This window comes from Grampus griseus (assembly GCF_964374135.1).
Source record: "Grampus griseus genome assembly, chromosome: 4".
NCBI classification, from domain to species: Eukaryota; Metazoa; Chordata; class Mammalia; order Artiodactyla; family Delphinidae; genus Grampus; species Grampus griseus.
In genome coordinates this window covers 46,523,778-46,538,771 of record NC_138997.1, presented here as the reverse complement: position 1 = coordinate 46,538,771, position 14,994 = coordinate 46,523,778, and the positions used below count along the sequence as shown (strand labels likewise).

At 42.0% G+C, this 14,994-nt stretch overlaps 1 protein-coding gene across 1 annotated transcript in view; it reads right to left on the bottom strand.

Moving 5' to 3' along the window:
• Window positions 1-5,778, bottom strand: part of CDKL2 (cyclin dependent kinase like 2) — a 33,790-nt gene extending 28,012 nt beyond the window's left edge. Inside the window, exons 1-2 of the mRNA XM_082653388.1 lie at window positions 5,715-5,778; window positions 3,286-3,484 (exon numbers count right to left, since the gene is read on the bottom strand). Of these exons, the coding sequence (XP_082509514.1) occupies window positions 3,286-3,453 (168 nt within the window). The 5' untranslated portion in view covers window positions 3,454-3,484; window positions 5,715-5,778. The remainder of the gene's footprint in view (window positions 1-3,285; window positions 3,485-5,714) is intronic.
• Between the last annotated feature and the right edge of the window lie 9,216 nt (window positions 5,779-14,994).

Genomic DNA, 14,994 nt, shown 5'->3' with positions numbered 1-14,994 from the left:
GGGTAAAGTAGACAGCATGCAAGAACAGATGGGCAATGTAAGCAGAGAGATGGAAATCCTAATAAAGAATCAAAAGAAATGCTGGAGATTAAAAAAACAAAAAACAGGGACTTCCCTGGCGGTCCAGTGGTTAAGATTCTGCGCTCCCAATGCAGGCGGCCCAGGTTTGATCTCTGGTCAGGGAACTAGATCCTGCATGCCGCAACTAAGGAGCCCGCATGTGGCAACTAAGAGCTCTCGTGCCTCAACTAAGACCCAGTGCAGTCAAATAAATAAATAAAAATTTAAAAATTTAAAAATTTAAAAAACAAAAGCACTGTAACAAAGTAAGAATGCCTTTGATTGGCTTATTGGTAGACTGGACACAGCTGATGAAAGAATCTCTGAGCTAGAGGATATCTGAGTAGAACGCTCAAAAACCAAAAAGGGAAGAGAACAAGGACTGAAAACCTTCTTAAGCATATAGAAATAGACCAAAGATGATAGCAAGGAATTACCGGGTCAAAATCAATAACAGGAGAACTCAGAGAATTAATCTCAGGACTCAAAGCTGATTTTGCTATGAAGTAACAGATATGGAACTGAGGTTAGATTTTTGTGTCCTCTTGGGACTAAGACGGAAGGAAGAGTCAAGTCTAAATGCCTTGCAAAGGTGGGGTCTTTCAGAAAACACCTCCAGTTTAAGCTGGGACCCTAAGGACTAAATCTTCCCCAGTGAAAATGAATGTAAATGAACCAGTCCAGGCTTCACATCACCTGTACCTTGAATTTGGATTAACATACTAGACTGGGAGCATCCCCATGCACCTGGCAGAAGCAACTGAATATCCTCTCTGGAAGAAGATAACTTTTATCTATCTTAGCCTCAAAACATTTCTACAAATAAATTTCCAGAAACAATATCCAATATAAATAATAATGAAGAACACAGAAAACAAGACACTCTAAGCAAGTACTTTGAACTTACTGAGGAGGCCTGGGCTGGTAGTGTGCCTGTGCCAGGACAGGGAAAATTTAATGTAGATCAGTGTTAACTAGTAAAGGTAGTTAATCCCTAAGAGGGGTAAGAGGAATCCAAGGGATATGTAAAAATATGGCAGGGGCTTCCCTGGTGGCACAGTGGTTAAGAATCCGCCTACCATTGCAGTGGACACGGGTTCAAGCCCTGGTCCGGGAAGATCCCACATGCTGTGGAGCAACTAAGACCGTGCACCACAACTACTGAGCCTGCACTCTAGAGCCCATGAGCCACAACTACTGAACCCACATGCCACAAGTAATGAGCCTGCGCTCTAGAGCCCGCAAGCCACAACTACTGAAGCCCGTGCGCCTAGAGCCCATGCTCTTCAACAAGAGAAGCCATCGCAATGAGAAGCCTGCACACTGCAACAAAGAGTAGCCCCCGCTCGCCGCAACTAGAGAAAAGCCCACGTGCAGCAACAAAGACCCAACACAGCCAAAAATAAATAAATAATTTTTTTTAAAAAAAGAAAGAAACTCAGGAATAATTGATAAATAGTGGAAAATATAAATATTAGGTATTTATCTGAAGGAATAAAATCTTACATAGCGTATACTCAGATCACAGGGCAATTGGGTCAAAAGTAAATAACCAAGGAGAAAAACCTAGAAATTTTCCACGTTTGGCAATTAAGGAAAATGAGAAAATATTTTGAACTGCTAATCAAAATTTCTAGGATACATACCAAGCTGTTCTTAGAAGGAAAGTTATAACCTTAAATGCATATATGAGAAAAAAAAAACTAGAAATTAAAGAAGTAAGCATATAACTCAGAAGTTTAGGAAAAAGAACTGTAAAATAAACCTAAAATAAGTAGAAGGTATGAAATACTAAAGAACAAAAATTAATGAAATAGAAAAGAAATACACAACAGGGAAGATCAACAAAGCCAAACATTGGTTCTTTCTAAAGATAAATAAAATTGATAAACTTCAGGTTAGACTGATGGGGGGTTGGTGGTGGGAAGCAGTTAACATAGCAGGTCTGAGACTTTTATCCCTAGAAAGTTGGCTTGCAAAGTGAGCCCTTGTTCGCTACCTGGGTACTTGGATTTCAGAAGTTTTCCTTCATTTCCAGAACTGATAAAGTGGCTCACTGTGCAAACAATATGGTTTATGCTGAATACCCACATTTCTTCCGAGAGTCTGGGATTTTGTTATGAGCCAGGCAGGGGGTACCTCTGTGATAAGGCCCCAGGAGAATTCTGGGCACTGGGTCTCTAATGAATTTCCTTGGTAGACAATATTTCACACGTGTTGTCATAACTGCTGGAGGAAGTAAGTGCATCCTGTGTTAATCCACTGGAAGAAGAGTGACAGGTTTCCTCTGGAATTCACCCCACGTGCCTTTTCCCTTTGCTGATTTTCCTTTATATCTTTTCTCTGTAAGAGAGTACAACTGTTTGCTGCGTGCTGTGAGTCCTCCTAGTGAATCATCAAACCTTGGGGTGGCCCGCCAGCCTGTACCGCCAGCTCAGACCTCCCGGCTCGACTGGCTGCGCGGGCGGCGTGGAAGCGCAGAGTCTTAACCACTGGACCGCCAGGGAAGTCCCAGGGCCAGGCTCTTGATGTCGAAAGTGCTCCTGTAACCCGACCCCACCCTCCTGGCCAACCACTGCTCACGCCCCCACAGGACACAGGGGACATGGGTTCGAGCCCTGGTCCAGGAAGATCCCACGTGCCAGTTGCAGAGCAACTAAGCCCGTGCACCACAATTACTGAGGCTGTGTTCTAGAGCCCGTGAGCCACAACGACTGAGCCTGCGTGCCACAACTACTGAAGCCCGCGTGCCTAGAGCCTGTGCTCCACAGCAAGAGAAGCCACTGCCATGAGAAGAGCACGCACCGCGATGAAGAGTAGCCCCCGCTCGCCACAACAAGAGAAAGCCTGTGCACAGCAACGAAGACCCAATGCCGCCAAAAAAAATAAATAAATAAAATAAATTTATTAAAAAAACAAAACAAAACGAAACAAACAAACAAAACCTTGGGGTGGTCTTAGAGACCCCCAACACAGTTGTTGGTAAATAGATAGATAGATAGGCAGATAAGAGAGAAGCAACAAATAATTTTAAAATCATGTTTATATTCATGAGATAAATGAATATGTATATGTAATCTTGTTGTTTACTGCCAAAAAGAAATTTATACTTTAAACCAAGTTATGTAAATAAAACAAATATAAAAACAGCATTTTTTTAAAAAAATTACTGTCACTCAAGAAACAACTCATTTTTTTTTCAATTCAATATATGTGATAACTTACCTTTAGTAACTTGATTTCTCGCATAGCAATTTTTTTAACCATTTTGTCATCATCACTTTCTAAGAACTTCTTGATGGCTACAATTCTTCCACTATCTTTATTCCTACACTTCATCACCATTCCATAGCTCCCTTCTCCAACCAATCCTAGGTTCTCATATTTTTCCATTTTAATTAAAAACCAGTAGGAATTCTTCTTGCTGTGGAAACCAAAACATAGAGTTAATTATGTTGAGTATATTAATTTCCTTCACCCTCCCAAATTAATTCTTCCACACCTGTTTTCCATATTAGAGCAGACACTGCATCGATGGCTGTCCTGTGTAATGTTTCTGCATCTAAGTTATGTTTTCAAAATATTCACATACATTTCATAATAGACAAAGCAAATGGAATTGAAGCCATTAACTTCAAATTTAAATTACTAAATGTCATGTTAATGAAATTTCAATATATTTTTAATTAAGATAAAGCAATACTTGAACTATTATACAAAACAATAACAGTTTACTTTAGAAAAACACAATTCCTTTTCACTTTAAGGTAAAAAAGGCACAAGGGAATTTGGTTACAGTGAAGATAAAATTTATTTTTTTACATCAGGTCTAAAAGATCAAAGTTGAGGATCTTTATGCGCTTTCTAGTCTATTGGGAAAAATATTACCAAGTAACACTAACAACTTCTGATCAACTATTTTTGTTTACTTTTATTACCATAGTAATTAAATTCCTATATTGAACATATAAAATAACAGCAATGACATCACAGTATGTAAGCAGATTTTTAATAATTAAATGTTAGTGTACCAAATACAGTATTTCAAAAATCTTTTTAATGATTAATCACTATAAGTATGATTATTTGAATTTTGTGTTTAGAATTCTTTTACATCCCATTATGTGACATTTTCTGGATGAAGGCAATCCTAACAAAATCTTTCTTACGTTACTAATAATTGGTGAAGGACCAGCAATCATTCCACTCCATATTTTGGTATAGCAAGAAACTTTTCAGCCCAGATACGGTTAGATTTTACTTCAGAAGTTTTGATCGCCATGAAATATAAAAGCTAATAAACTACAACTTCAAAGTTAAATTTATTTTTACAATCTGATTTTGAAATTAAATTCCAGAAGCAAAGAATAAACAACATTTCTGTTAATCCCAACATGGTTCTAAAAGTTTTTTGGGGAAAAAAGTAGTCTATTGGTAACTATACATTCAAATGACGATTCATAGTTGAATTTTTTTTTAACCTGACAATATAAAAACACTCATCCATAAAACTTGGTAAGAAAAAAATTCTTACCTATAACATTAGTAGTGTACCTACAGCAATCTAAAATTAATTTACACAGATTGTGAATTGTGATGTTTTCCTTGCTTCCCTATTGGTACACTGATGACAAAGACAAAACAAATATCCTCTTTGTTCTAGCAAATTGTGATAATCCGATGTATACAATACATTTTCAACAGTTTACATTTGACAATTTAGGGGATATATATATATATAATTATTATATAGATTATATATATATAGTTATATATATATATATATATAGTATATATACATGGAAAGTCAGAAGACTGATCTTCGGGAGGGAGAAAATAAATAAATCCCAGTCAACACCAACCCAATTATTTCATTATTTTACTACCAGCTTTGATAGTAGGTTCTACTATAAACTGTTTACAGAACAGTGTCTCTGACACTAACTTTCTATACATTTGACATTTACACTTCCATTTAACCTCTATTAACTGTTTTTAAATAAAATGTCAGTGTTTGAAAAAAAATTCTCAATGTAATTCTCTCTTTCCTTTAATTTTTTTTTCCTTCCACTAAAACAGCATATTCTATTAAGGACTAGACTTTAGGCTTATCATACCAAGGACAAAAATAGCTGGAATCTATAACCTGGATCATTTTAAAGCATTTGCAATTAGTGTCCTCAATATTTGGAAGTGCAAAGTGAACACAGTTAAAATTACCTTAAGCATGTCTAAGAGGTTCTGAAGCATGTCACAAGCTAACATTCTGCACGTTGACTACAATTGTATTCTCCCACCAACCGCACATTTGGTCACAGCACACTGAACACACCTGTTTTTTCAAGTGGCACTTCCCACAAATACTTTAGAAGTATCAAGGCTTAAAAAGCCTCTTGTTTCCTGAAACAGTTACTCATAAACCATAACTTCTCATGCCTTCTACTTGGGAATGTTAAGGGTTATACAAACTAAAAGGAAACCTGGCCAATTGGCAAATGTGGTAGTTCTGGACATGTGCCATGGAAGCATATGGTTCTCATACTAATAATTTAGATAATAAAAAAATGCTATTTGTTATTTTGTTAAAGACAGGTTGAAATCTTTTATAGATAAAAGAACGAGATAATAGAAGCTTTCAAAAGTATTATACTTACTGTTCCTTTTAAATCCTTTGGCGTGGAAATACCCAAAGGTTTTCAACTTGGAAATAAAATTGAGGTAAAATGCATCTCGTTCTCAGGTCTAAAAGATGCTGACTAGCAAACTAGCAATTCTACTGCTGTCGCGATTTCTTCCGCAGACACAGTCTTCCCAGGTGAAGCAGGCAGGGAGGCAGACTGGCCTCAACCCACCGCAAGTTCACACTCAGGAGGACCGCGGCCCGCATGCTGTCGTCGTCAAGGCAACGACCTCACTCTGTCCCCAACCATAGGCACAAAGTCTCCAGTGAGAAAAGACCGGAGTCTAAATGCGTCCACGGCAGGCACCAATACCTGTTAAGGCCAAGGCCTGTAGGGAAGTTAGCTGGGGTGCTAGGGCACCGCCTCCCAGCTCGTAAAGCTCCCGGTCCCTGGAGTCCGTGAACCTGCTCGGCTCTAGCTAGCCCTGGGCCAAGGCGTTGGCCACCAAGCTGTAAGGGGCGGATCCTCACCCGTCCGGACCCGCCCCCGAGTGCGCCGAGCCTCCCGTGTTATGATTGGCTGGGTTCTGTCATCGCGATCTCTGATTGGCTTAGCGCCAACCACCCATCCAGTTCGCCTGGGCCTTGGCTCAGGTTCAGATCACTGACGCGCAGACGCCAGCGTCAGCACACACCTACCTTCTCAAGTAAGGAAGCACCTTTCTGCCTTCACCTGGAGACCGCTCTTCGCGACTGAGTACAACAGGCGATTCTGGTGCTCACGGGGAGGCTAAAAGTGGTGGTGGTTTTGTAGGATTGGGTGAAAATGTTAGGGGGTGACTGTGCAAAGAGCGCGATGAAGGGTTCTTCAAGCTCCTCGGCTGGGCCGGGGAGTGGGCTCTGAAGCCCCTCAACCGGGAAGGTTCGGGCTTGACGGCGATTCGACGCTTCCTTTCCGGTCTGGGCAGTGGGGTCAGTCTGCCAGGTAGGAGATGAGGGTGACAGTCTAGGAGGTGATAAGTAGGCGAGGCAAAGGTGAAAGTAGGTAAATGATGACAGAACTGGCGTTAGAAGGGACCCTGGGGAGGACAGCCTGGGCAATGAAAGTGAGGGAAATACTTGGAGATAACGGAAGGGGAAGAGAGGACATGAATGAAATAAGAGGAAAAGGGCTAAGACGGTTGGGGAACTAAAAGACATGAGCAATACTGGCATATGACAGACAGCCAAATAGGGTGCAGCTGGGGATGCGATGTTTAAGGCACAGACCAACTCAATCCATCATTAGGCAAGACTGGTAGGTCAGAATCATGCACATGCTGAAGTCACACAAGAAACAGGGCTTTCCTCATATTCAAGGAATTTGGGGTTTCAGCTATACCTCTGCAGTAAGGAAGCCTTAAGCACTCAGTTATTTTCATGTTAAATCATAAAAACTAACCATTTTGTAATTCTATTTGGTATCCATAATACCATGATCCAGTTAGGAGAGTGTCCTGGATAGCAGGTATTTATACCCATAGTCAATATTAAGGTATTAATTCGTTCTTGTATACAAAGAAATAAACATTCTGGTTTATAAATAAGATTTTGTGAGTTTGCTTAGAATGAATTAATCTTCCAGTGCCGGATCACCTTGATCGAACTGCTTAAAATCCAGTTCCTGAAGCTGTAATAATGAGGACCAGACCTGGGACCTGGATATGGAAAGAATATAATTCTTTAGTTAATGCAAGATGTAATTAGCTCTACCCTTAGGTGTGACCACGTTGGAGGGAGCCATGCCCCTTTTATTTATCTCTATAGGCTATAATAGAATGTGATGAACTTCTTTTATATGAGAAGCAGATTCCCTTTTATAAAGTGGCAAATCTGGGTTTGTTAGGCCTGAAGCGTGAGAAGAATTTTAAAGGTACCTCTAAGCAAAAGGCCCTGAAGTTTAAAATAACCTGTTTATATCCCACAGGCAACCAAAAGGATAAAAACTAAAAACTGGATTTGGTGACTAGATAATGCCTGAGAAAACAATTTCAAAAAGAATTGAATTTGAAAGCCAGCTGTAAAGGAGGCATAGGGTATTCAAGAATTACACATCCCTGGTGGCCCAGTCCTGCCCCTCAGCCCAGGCCTCCCACAGGAACCAGGTTGTACCATGTAGGGAAGGGGGGATCTATTCACATACCTCAGGTAATAGAGGTGTGCGGATGGGGGAAGGGACTGCGCAGCTCAAAGGCTGGGGGGGCGTGTCATGGGGATCTCGAAAGGCTTGACGATGGGGCTACTTGGGGGGATGGCGAGGAGGCAACCTGGCAGGGGACAAGTGGGGGGCCCAGCGGGTTGAGCCCCTGGGCCCCAGGTCTGTACAATACGGTTTGCTATAAAACTCCAATCTTCTGTGGGTCGGGGGCGGGGAGGCAGAGAATTACACATCCTGGGTAAAGTCATCTATTGATACATGTTTGGTGAAGAGGAGGTAGTATTATGTAGAAGTGTGATTGGGTTATTGTTTATTTTAAACAAGAAAATCTTTGTAGGGAAAAGGAACAGAGAGAGAGAGGGGCTTTAAAGAGACAAGAAAAGGAATAATTAATGAAAAACCAAGGACAGGTAGTGAAGAGAAGGTGATAGAGTATGAAAAGGACTTAGCCTTGAAGAAGTTTCTAGAAAAGAGGAAAAACAGAAAAGTGTAGGACAGACACATTAGCTGGCTTAGATCTTCTCTAAAAAAAATTTCTGCAGGAAAAAAGATAATGGTGAGATTGAGGCTCAAGCATATGTGAGCAGAAATTCCTTGAAATAGGTAGTTATGAAAGAAGACACTTTGATGTGAAAGGAATATGAAATAGTAAAATGTGCCCACTTGAGCATGGACACCATGAATTTACAGTGAAACCAACTGACTCTGTTTCATAGGACTTGGCATCCTCAGGTTCAAGAATGGAGAAAATAGGGGCTTCCCTGGTGGTGCAGTGGTTGAGAGTCTGCCTGCCGATGCAGGAGACACGGGTTCGTGCTCCGGTCTGGGAGGATCCCACATGCCACGGAGCGGCTAGGCCCGTGAGCCATGGCCGCTGAGCCTGCGCGTCCGGAGCCTGTGCTCCGCAGCGGGAGAGGCCACAACAGTGAGAGGCCAGTGTACCACAAAAAAAAAAAAAAAAAAAAGAATGGAGAAAATAGACAGTATGTAAGCTACTTAGAGAAGTGGTAGTGCAAGGAGATTAAACAAAAAAGTTAAGAAATCAAGGGTGATGGAGAAAGCACAATTGAAATGGTTTGCCATGGTTCCAGGTAGATCAGAAGACAAATTATGACAAGTTAACTAATAAGCTGAAAATACAGGGGCACTGAGAAAATGGAGCTCATCATAGGCACAAAGAGTAAGTTTAATGGGAGTGAAAAAGGAGAAAAAGTTACTGTCAAAGAAAGCAAGTTGTGAATTTAAGATTTTGGAAATGGCACAAGATGATGATGATGAGCTCTAAAGAGTGGAATGTTTGGCCATCCCTTTGGGTAGCTGAAGTTTATTGAAAAATGTCATTGGAACTGAATTCAAAGAAACTTGAGGTCGCAGTATGAAAAGTCAAACTTTTCCTAAAAAATCATAACATGAACAAGTGGGACAATACAGAAAGAGGTTGAAATGCACATTTTAATCACTAAAGAAAGTGAAATGTTCTAAAAATCTAAAGAAAACACTGTGGGAGTGTATGAGACTGGCAACAAGAAGAAAGCCTGGAGAGATGGCAAAGAAACAAAGGTTAAAAAGAGACTAAGGAGGGCTTCCCTGGTGGCACAGTGGTTGAGAGTCTGCCTGCCGATTGCAGGGGACACGGGTTTGTGCCCCGGTCCGAGAAGATCCCACATGCCGCGGAGCGGCTAGGCCCGTGAGCCATGGCTGCTGAGCCTGCGCGTCCGGAGCCTGTGCTCCGCAACGGGAGAGACCACAACAGTGAGAGGCCCACATACCGCAAAAAAAAAAAAAAAAAGAGACTAAGTACCATATGACCCAGCAATTCCATTTCTAGGTATAGACCTAAGAAAAATGAAAACATATGTTCATACAGAAACTTGTACATGAATGTTCACAGCAGTACTGATATTCATATGAATTGATTTCATAGTAGCCAAAAAGTGAAACTCTAATATCCATCAATTGATGAATGGATAAACTGTGCTATATCCATACAATGGAATATTATTCCCCCTTAAAAAGGAATAAAATACTCATAGGTGCTACAACATGGATGAATCTTAAAAACAGTATGCTGGGACTTCCCTGGTGGTCCAGTGGTTAAGACTCCGCGCTCCCAAGTGCAGGGAGCCCAGGTTTGATCCCTGGTCAGGGTACTAGATCCTGCATGCTGCAACTAAGAGCCCACATGTCACAACTAAAGGAGCCCACATGCTGCAACTAAAGATCCCACATGCCACAACTAAGACCTGGCACAGTCAAATAAATAAATAAATATATATATATTTAAAGAAGTATGCTAAATGAAAGATGCCAGACACAGAAGATCACATATTATGTGATTCCACCTATATGAAGTGTCCAGCATAGACAAATCCATACAAACAGAAAGTAGATTAGTAGTTACCAGGGACTGAGGGGGATATGGGAATGAGGAGTGAGTACTAATGGGTATGGGGTTTCTTTTTTTGGTCACACTGCATGGCTTGCAGGATCTTAGTTCCGTGATCAGGGATTGAACCCGACCCCAGCAGTGAAAGCGCCGAGTTGTAACCACTGGACCACCAGGGAATTCCCTGGGGTTTCTCTTTAGGCTAATGAAAATGTTCTGGAATTAGACAGTGATGAGTTATACAACCTTGTGAATATACTAAAAACCACTGAATTGTACACGTTAAAAGGGTGAATTTTATGTATGTGAATGACATTGCAATATAAAACAATAGACTTCCAAGAAGATAAGAAGTAAATAGCCTGCCTAGAAATCTTTTTTCAGTAAATTTATACATTTTAGCTTAGAGTAGCCCAATTCTCTTTCTCACCTTAGCAATCATCTCTGTTAAGTAACTCTTGGCAACAATCATTCTCTACATATCTGGACATCCCTGCAAAACGTGCTTTTCTTGCCAAAAAAACAAAAAAAACCCCACCACTTAGGTCTCATGAAATACTGATTGATCATGGGTTTTGGCACACTTCAGCTGAGTTACCAAGTGAAAGGAACGGCCATAAAATCTTCAGACTACAAAAAGGTTCTTTATTTTCAGTATATTATTGAGCATACAGCTATGAATACATTCTGACATTCTGTTAAAAAATTGGACTGGGGGGGCTTCCCTGGTGGCACAGTGGTTGGGAGTCCGCCTGCCGATGCAGGGGACACGGGTTCGAGCCCCGGTCCGGGAGGGTCCCGCGTGCCACGGAGCAGCTGGGCCCGTGAGCCACAACTACTGAGCCTGCGCGTCTGGAGCCTGTGCTCCGCAACGGGAGGGGCCGCAACAGTGAGAGGCCCACGCACCGCGATGAAGAGTGGCCCCCGCTCGCCACAACTGGAGAAAGCCCTCGCACAGAAGCGAAGACCCAACACAGCAAAAATAAATAAATAAATGAAAAAAAAAAAATTGGACTGGGGACTTCACTGGTGGTGCAGTGGTTGGGAATCTGCCTGCCAATGCAGGGGACATGGGTTCAATCCCTGGTCCGGGAAGATCTCATGTGCCGCGGAGCAACTAGGCCCGTGCACCACAACTGCTGAGCCTGCACTCTGGAGCCAGTGAGCCACAACTACTGCGCCCACACGTCACAACTACTGAAGCCCAAGCACCTAGACTCCGTGCTCTTCAACAAGAGAAGCCACCGCAATGAGAGGCCAGCGCACCGCAACGAAGAGTGGCCCCCACCCGCCGCAACTAGAGAAAGCCCACGTGCAGTGACAAAGACCCAACGCAGCCAAATAAATAAATTAAATTAAATTATCAAAAAAAAATGGACTGACTCATTTTGAAGTTCTTGTTCTTTGACGGAAGGACATTTGCCTTAGAAGAGAGAATTCTGTTCTCAATCTAGTAATTGATTCAATGACCTCATTACTACATTTAAAAGTGATTAAGACAATCAGATTTGGGGGGGTGAAGAAAAATGAACCCTCCTACACTGTTGGTGGGAATGTAAATTGGTACAGTCACTATGGAGAACAGTACGGAGGTTCCTTAAAAAACTAAAAATAGGGACTTCCCTGGTGGCGCAGTGGTGAAGAATCTGCCTGCAAATGCAGGGGACACAGGTTCGATCCCTGATCCAGGAAGATCCCACATGCCGCGGAGCAAGTAAGCCCATGCACCACAACTACTGAGCCTGCACTCTAGAGCCCACGTGCCACAACTACTGAGCCTGTGTGCCACAACTACTGAAGCCCGTGTGCCTAGAGCCTGTGCTCCACAAGAGAGGCCCCTGCTCGCCGCAACTACAGAAAGCCCGCATGCAGCAACAAGGACCCAACGCAGCCAAAAAAAAGAAAAAAGCTAAAAATAGACCTACCATATGACCCTGCAATCCCACTCCTGGGCATATATCCAGAGAAAACCATAATTTGAAACAATACATGCACCCCAGTGTTCACTGCAGCACAATTTACAATAGCCTGGACAAGGAAGCAACCTAAATGTCCATTGACAGAGGAATGGATAAAAAAGTTGTGGTACATATATACAATGGAATATTACTCAGCCATAAAAAAGAATGAAATAGGGCTTCCCTGGTGGCACAGTGGTTAAGAATTGCCTGCCAATGCAGGCGACACGGGTTCGAGCCCTGATCCGGGATGATCCCACATGCCGCGGGTCAACTAAGCCTGTGCACCACAACTGAGCCTGTGCTCTAGAGCCCGGGATCCACAACTACTGAGCCTGCGTGCTGCAGTTACTGAGCCCATGCACCTTAGAGCCTGTGCTCTGCAACAAGAGAAGCCACCGCAGTGAGAAGCCAGCGCACTACAACAAAGAGTAGCCCCCGCTCGCCACAACTAGAGAAAGCCTGTGCATAGCAACGAAGACCCAACACAGCTAAAAATAAATAAATTTTTAAAAAAGGAATGAAATAATGCCATTTGCAGCAACATGGATGCACCTAGAGATTGTCACACTGAGTGAAGTAAGTCAGACAAAGACAAATATCATATGCTATTGCTTATATGTGGAACCTTAAAAAATGGTACAAATGAACTTATTTACAAACAGAGATAGAGTCGCAGATGTAGAAAACAAACTCATGGTTACTAGGGGGGGAAAGCGGGCAAGGGGGAGGGATAAACTGGGAGACTAGGACTGACAAATACACACTACTATATATAAAATAGATAACTAATAAGGACCTACTGTATAGCACAGGGAACTCTTCTCAATACTCTGTCATGGCCTATATGGGAAAAGAATCTAAAAACGAGTGGATATATGTATATGTATAACGGATACACTTTGCTGTACAGCAGAAGCTAACACAACATTATAAATCAACTATACTGTAATAAAATTTTTTTTAAAAACATGGAATACTATGCAGCTGTGAAAAATGAGTAGGCACTTTGTTTACTGATATGGAATGACCTCCATGATATATGGTGAAATAATAAAAGTAATGTGCGTTTTACAGGGGGCCACCACTTATGCCTAAAAAGAAAAAAAAATGTATATTTGTATTCTCTTGGATACAGAAAGATCTCTGGAAGGGTGTACAAAAAAATTAGATAAAAAATGGTTGCCTCTAGGTAGAATTTTGTGGTGGGGGATGGAGGAAGAAGGCTTTTCACTTACAAAACTACCTTTTGAAGTGTATTCCATGTGAAAGTTTTCCCCATTAAAAAAAATAAAATTTTAATTTAAAAAAGACAATTAGATTTGGAAACCTAAAGTACAATACACCACTTATTTGGTCAAGTTCAGCATACACCATATTTGATCTGTCAGTCACCAACACAGCTATATCATAACAGTATAAACCTGGGAATCCATTCCTCAAATGTTAAAAATAGTATACATTCTGTCTGCACTGATAACAAGCCTCTTATAAACTCTCCCTTGATGTTCCCTCTTCCTCTAGCCTCTGCTGCATTCCCGTTCATATTCATAGCAAAACTACAGAAAAACGTCTGTTCATTTCCTACATCCTGTTCTCCCTTGGGCTTTCATCCTTATCACTTCACTGGAATAGCTCTTCCCATAAGTCAGTAAGACCTACACAAAGCCATCTGTGGCAGAGATTACTAGCTACTCACAGTAAGCTGGTTCCTTTTTTCTCTATGCATAGCTTGCATATTTTCTGAACTCTCCACTGCAGTTAGGGGTGATCATGAGACTGAATTCAAGCCAATGGAATATGAGATGTGTACCATTCCCAGACCTGGCCCATGAAAATCTCTGTTCGAGATACTCCATGTTGGGGCTTCCCTGGTGGCCCAGTGGTTGAGTCTGCCTGCCAATGCAGGGGACACGGAGCTCTGGTCCGGGAGGACCCCTCATGCTGCAGAGCAGCTAGGCCCGTGTGCCACAACTGCTGAAACCCGCGTGCCTGGAGCCCGTGCTCTGCAATGGGAGAGGCTGCCGAGGTGAGAGGCCCGTGCACTGTAGTGAGGAGCGGCCCCCACTCGCCGCAGCTAGAGAGGGTCCGCGTGCAGCAACGAAGACCCAACGCAGCCAAAAATACATAAATAAAATTAAAAAAAAGAAAAGATCCTCCATGTTCCTTTTCCCTTCCAGCTAGCTGTCATGGAGATGACTATAATGTGATCTTGAAGCCACACTGTGAAGTTAGTAGAGCCTTCATTCATCTGGGTCCCTAAATGATTAAGTGAGGGGGAGCCAGACTACTGACCTCTTCATGACCATTCCCCCCTTTGTTATATGGTGGTGGTGGGGGAAACTATTGTGTTTGAGCCATTAGACATTTTGGGGTCTATTTATTTTAACAGTTAGTCCACCCTAATTTATTCGCCACCTTCTTTGACCTCTCAGCAGCATGACACAACTTTCTATACTTTCCAAGACTAATTCTTGAAACTTAGCTTTCCACGACACCAATATTTGCAATATATTGTCTGTTTTCTTTGCATGGTTCTCCTGTTCTAGAACCCTACATGTTGCAAGTGTCAGAGGGCTCAGTCCTCAGCCTCTTTTCTTCTGTACACTCTCTTCCTAGATGATCTCCTCTAACCCAATAGCTGCAAAGACCTCTGCTCACCAATCACAGCACAGAGCTCTCCTCAGAATTCCAAAATCATACCATACCGCCTGACATTTCTTCTTGGATATTCAACTGGCATATGAAACTTAACGTGGATATAAGAGAACTG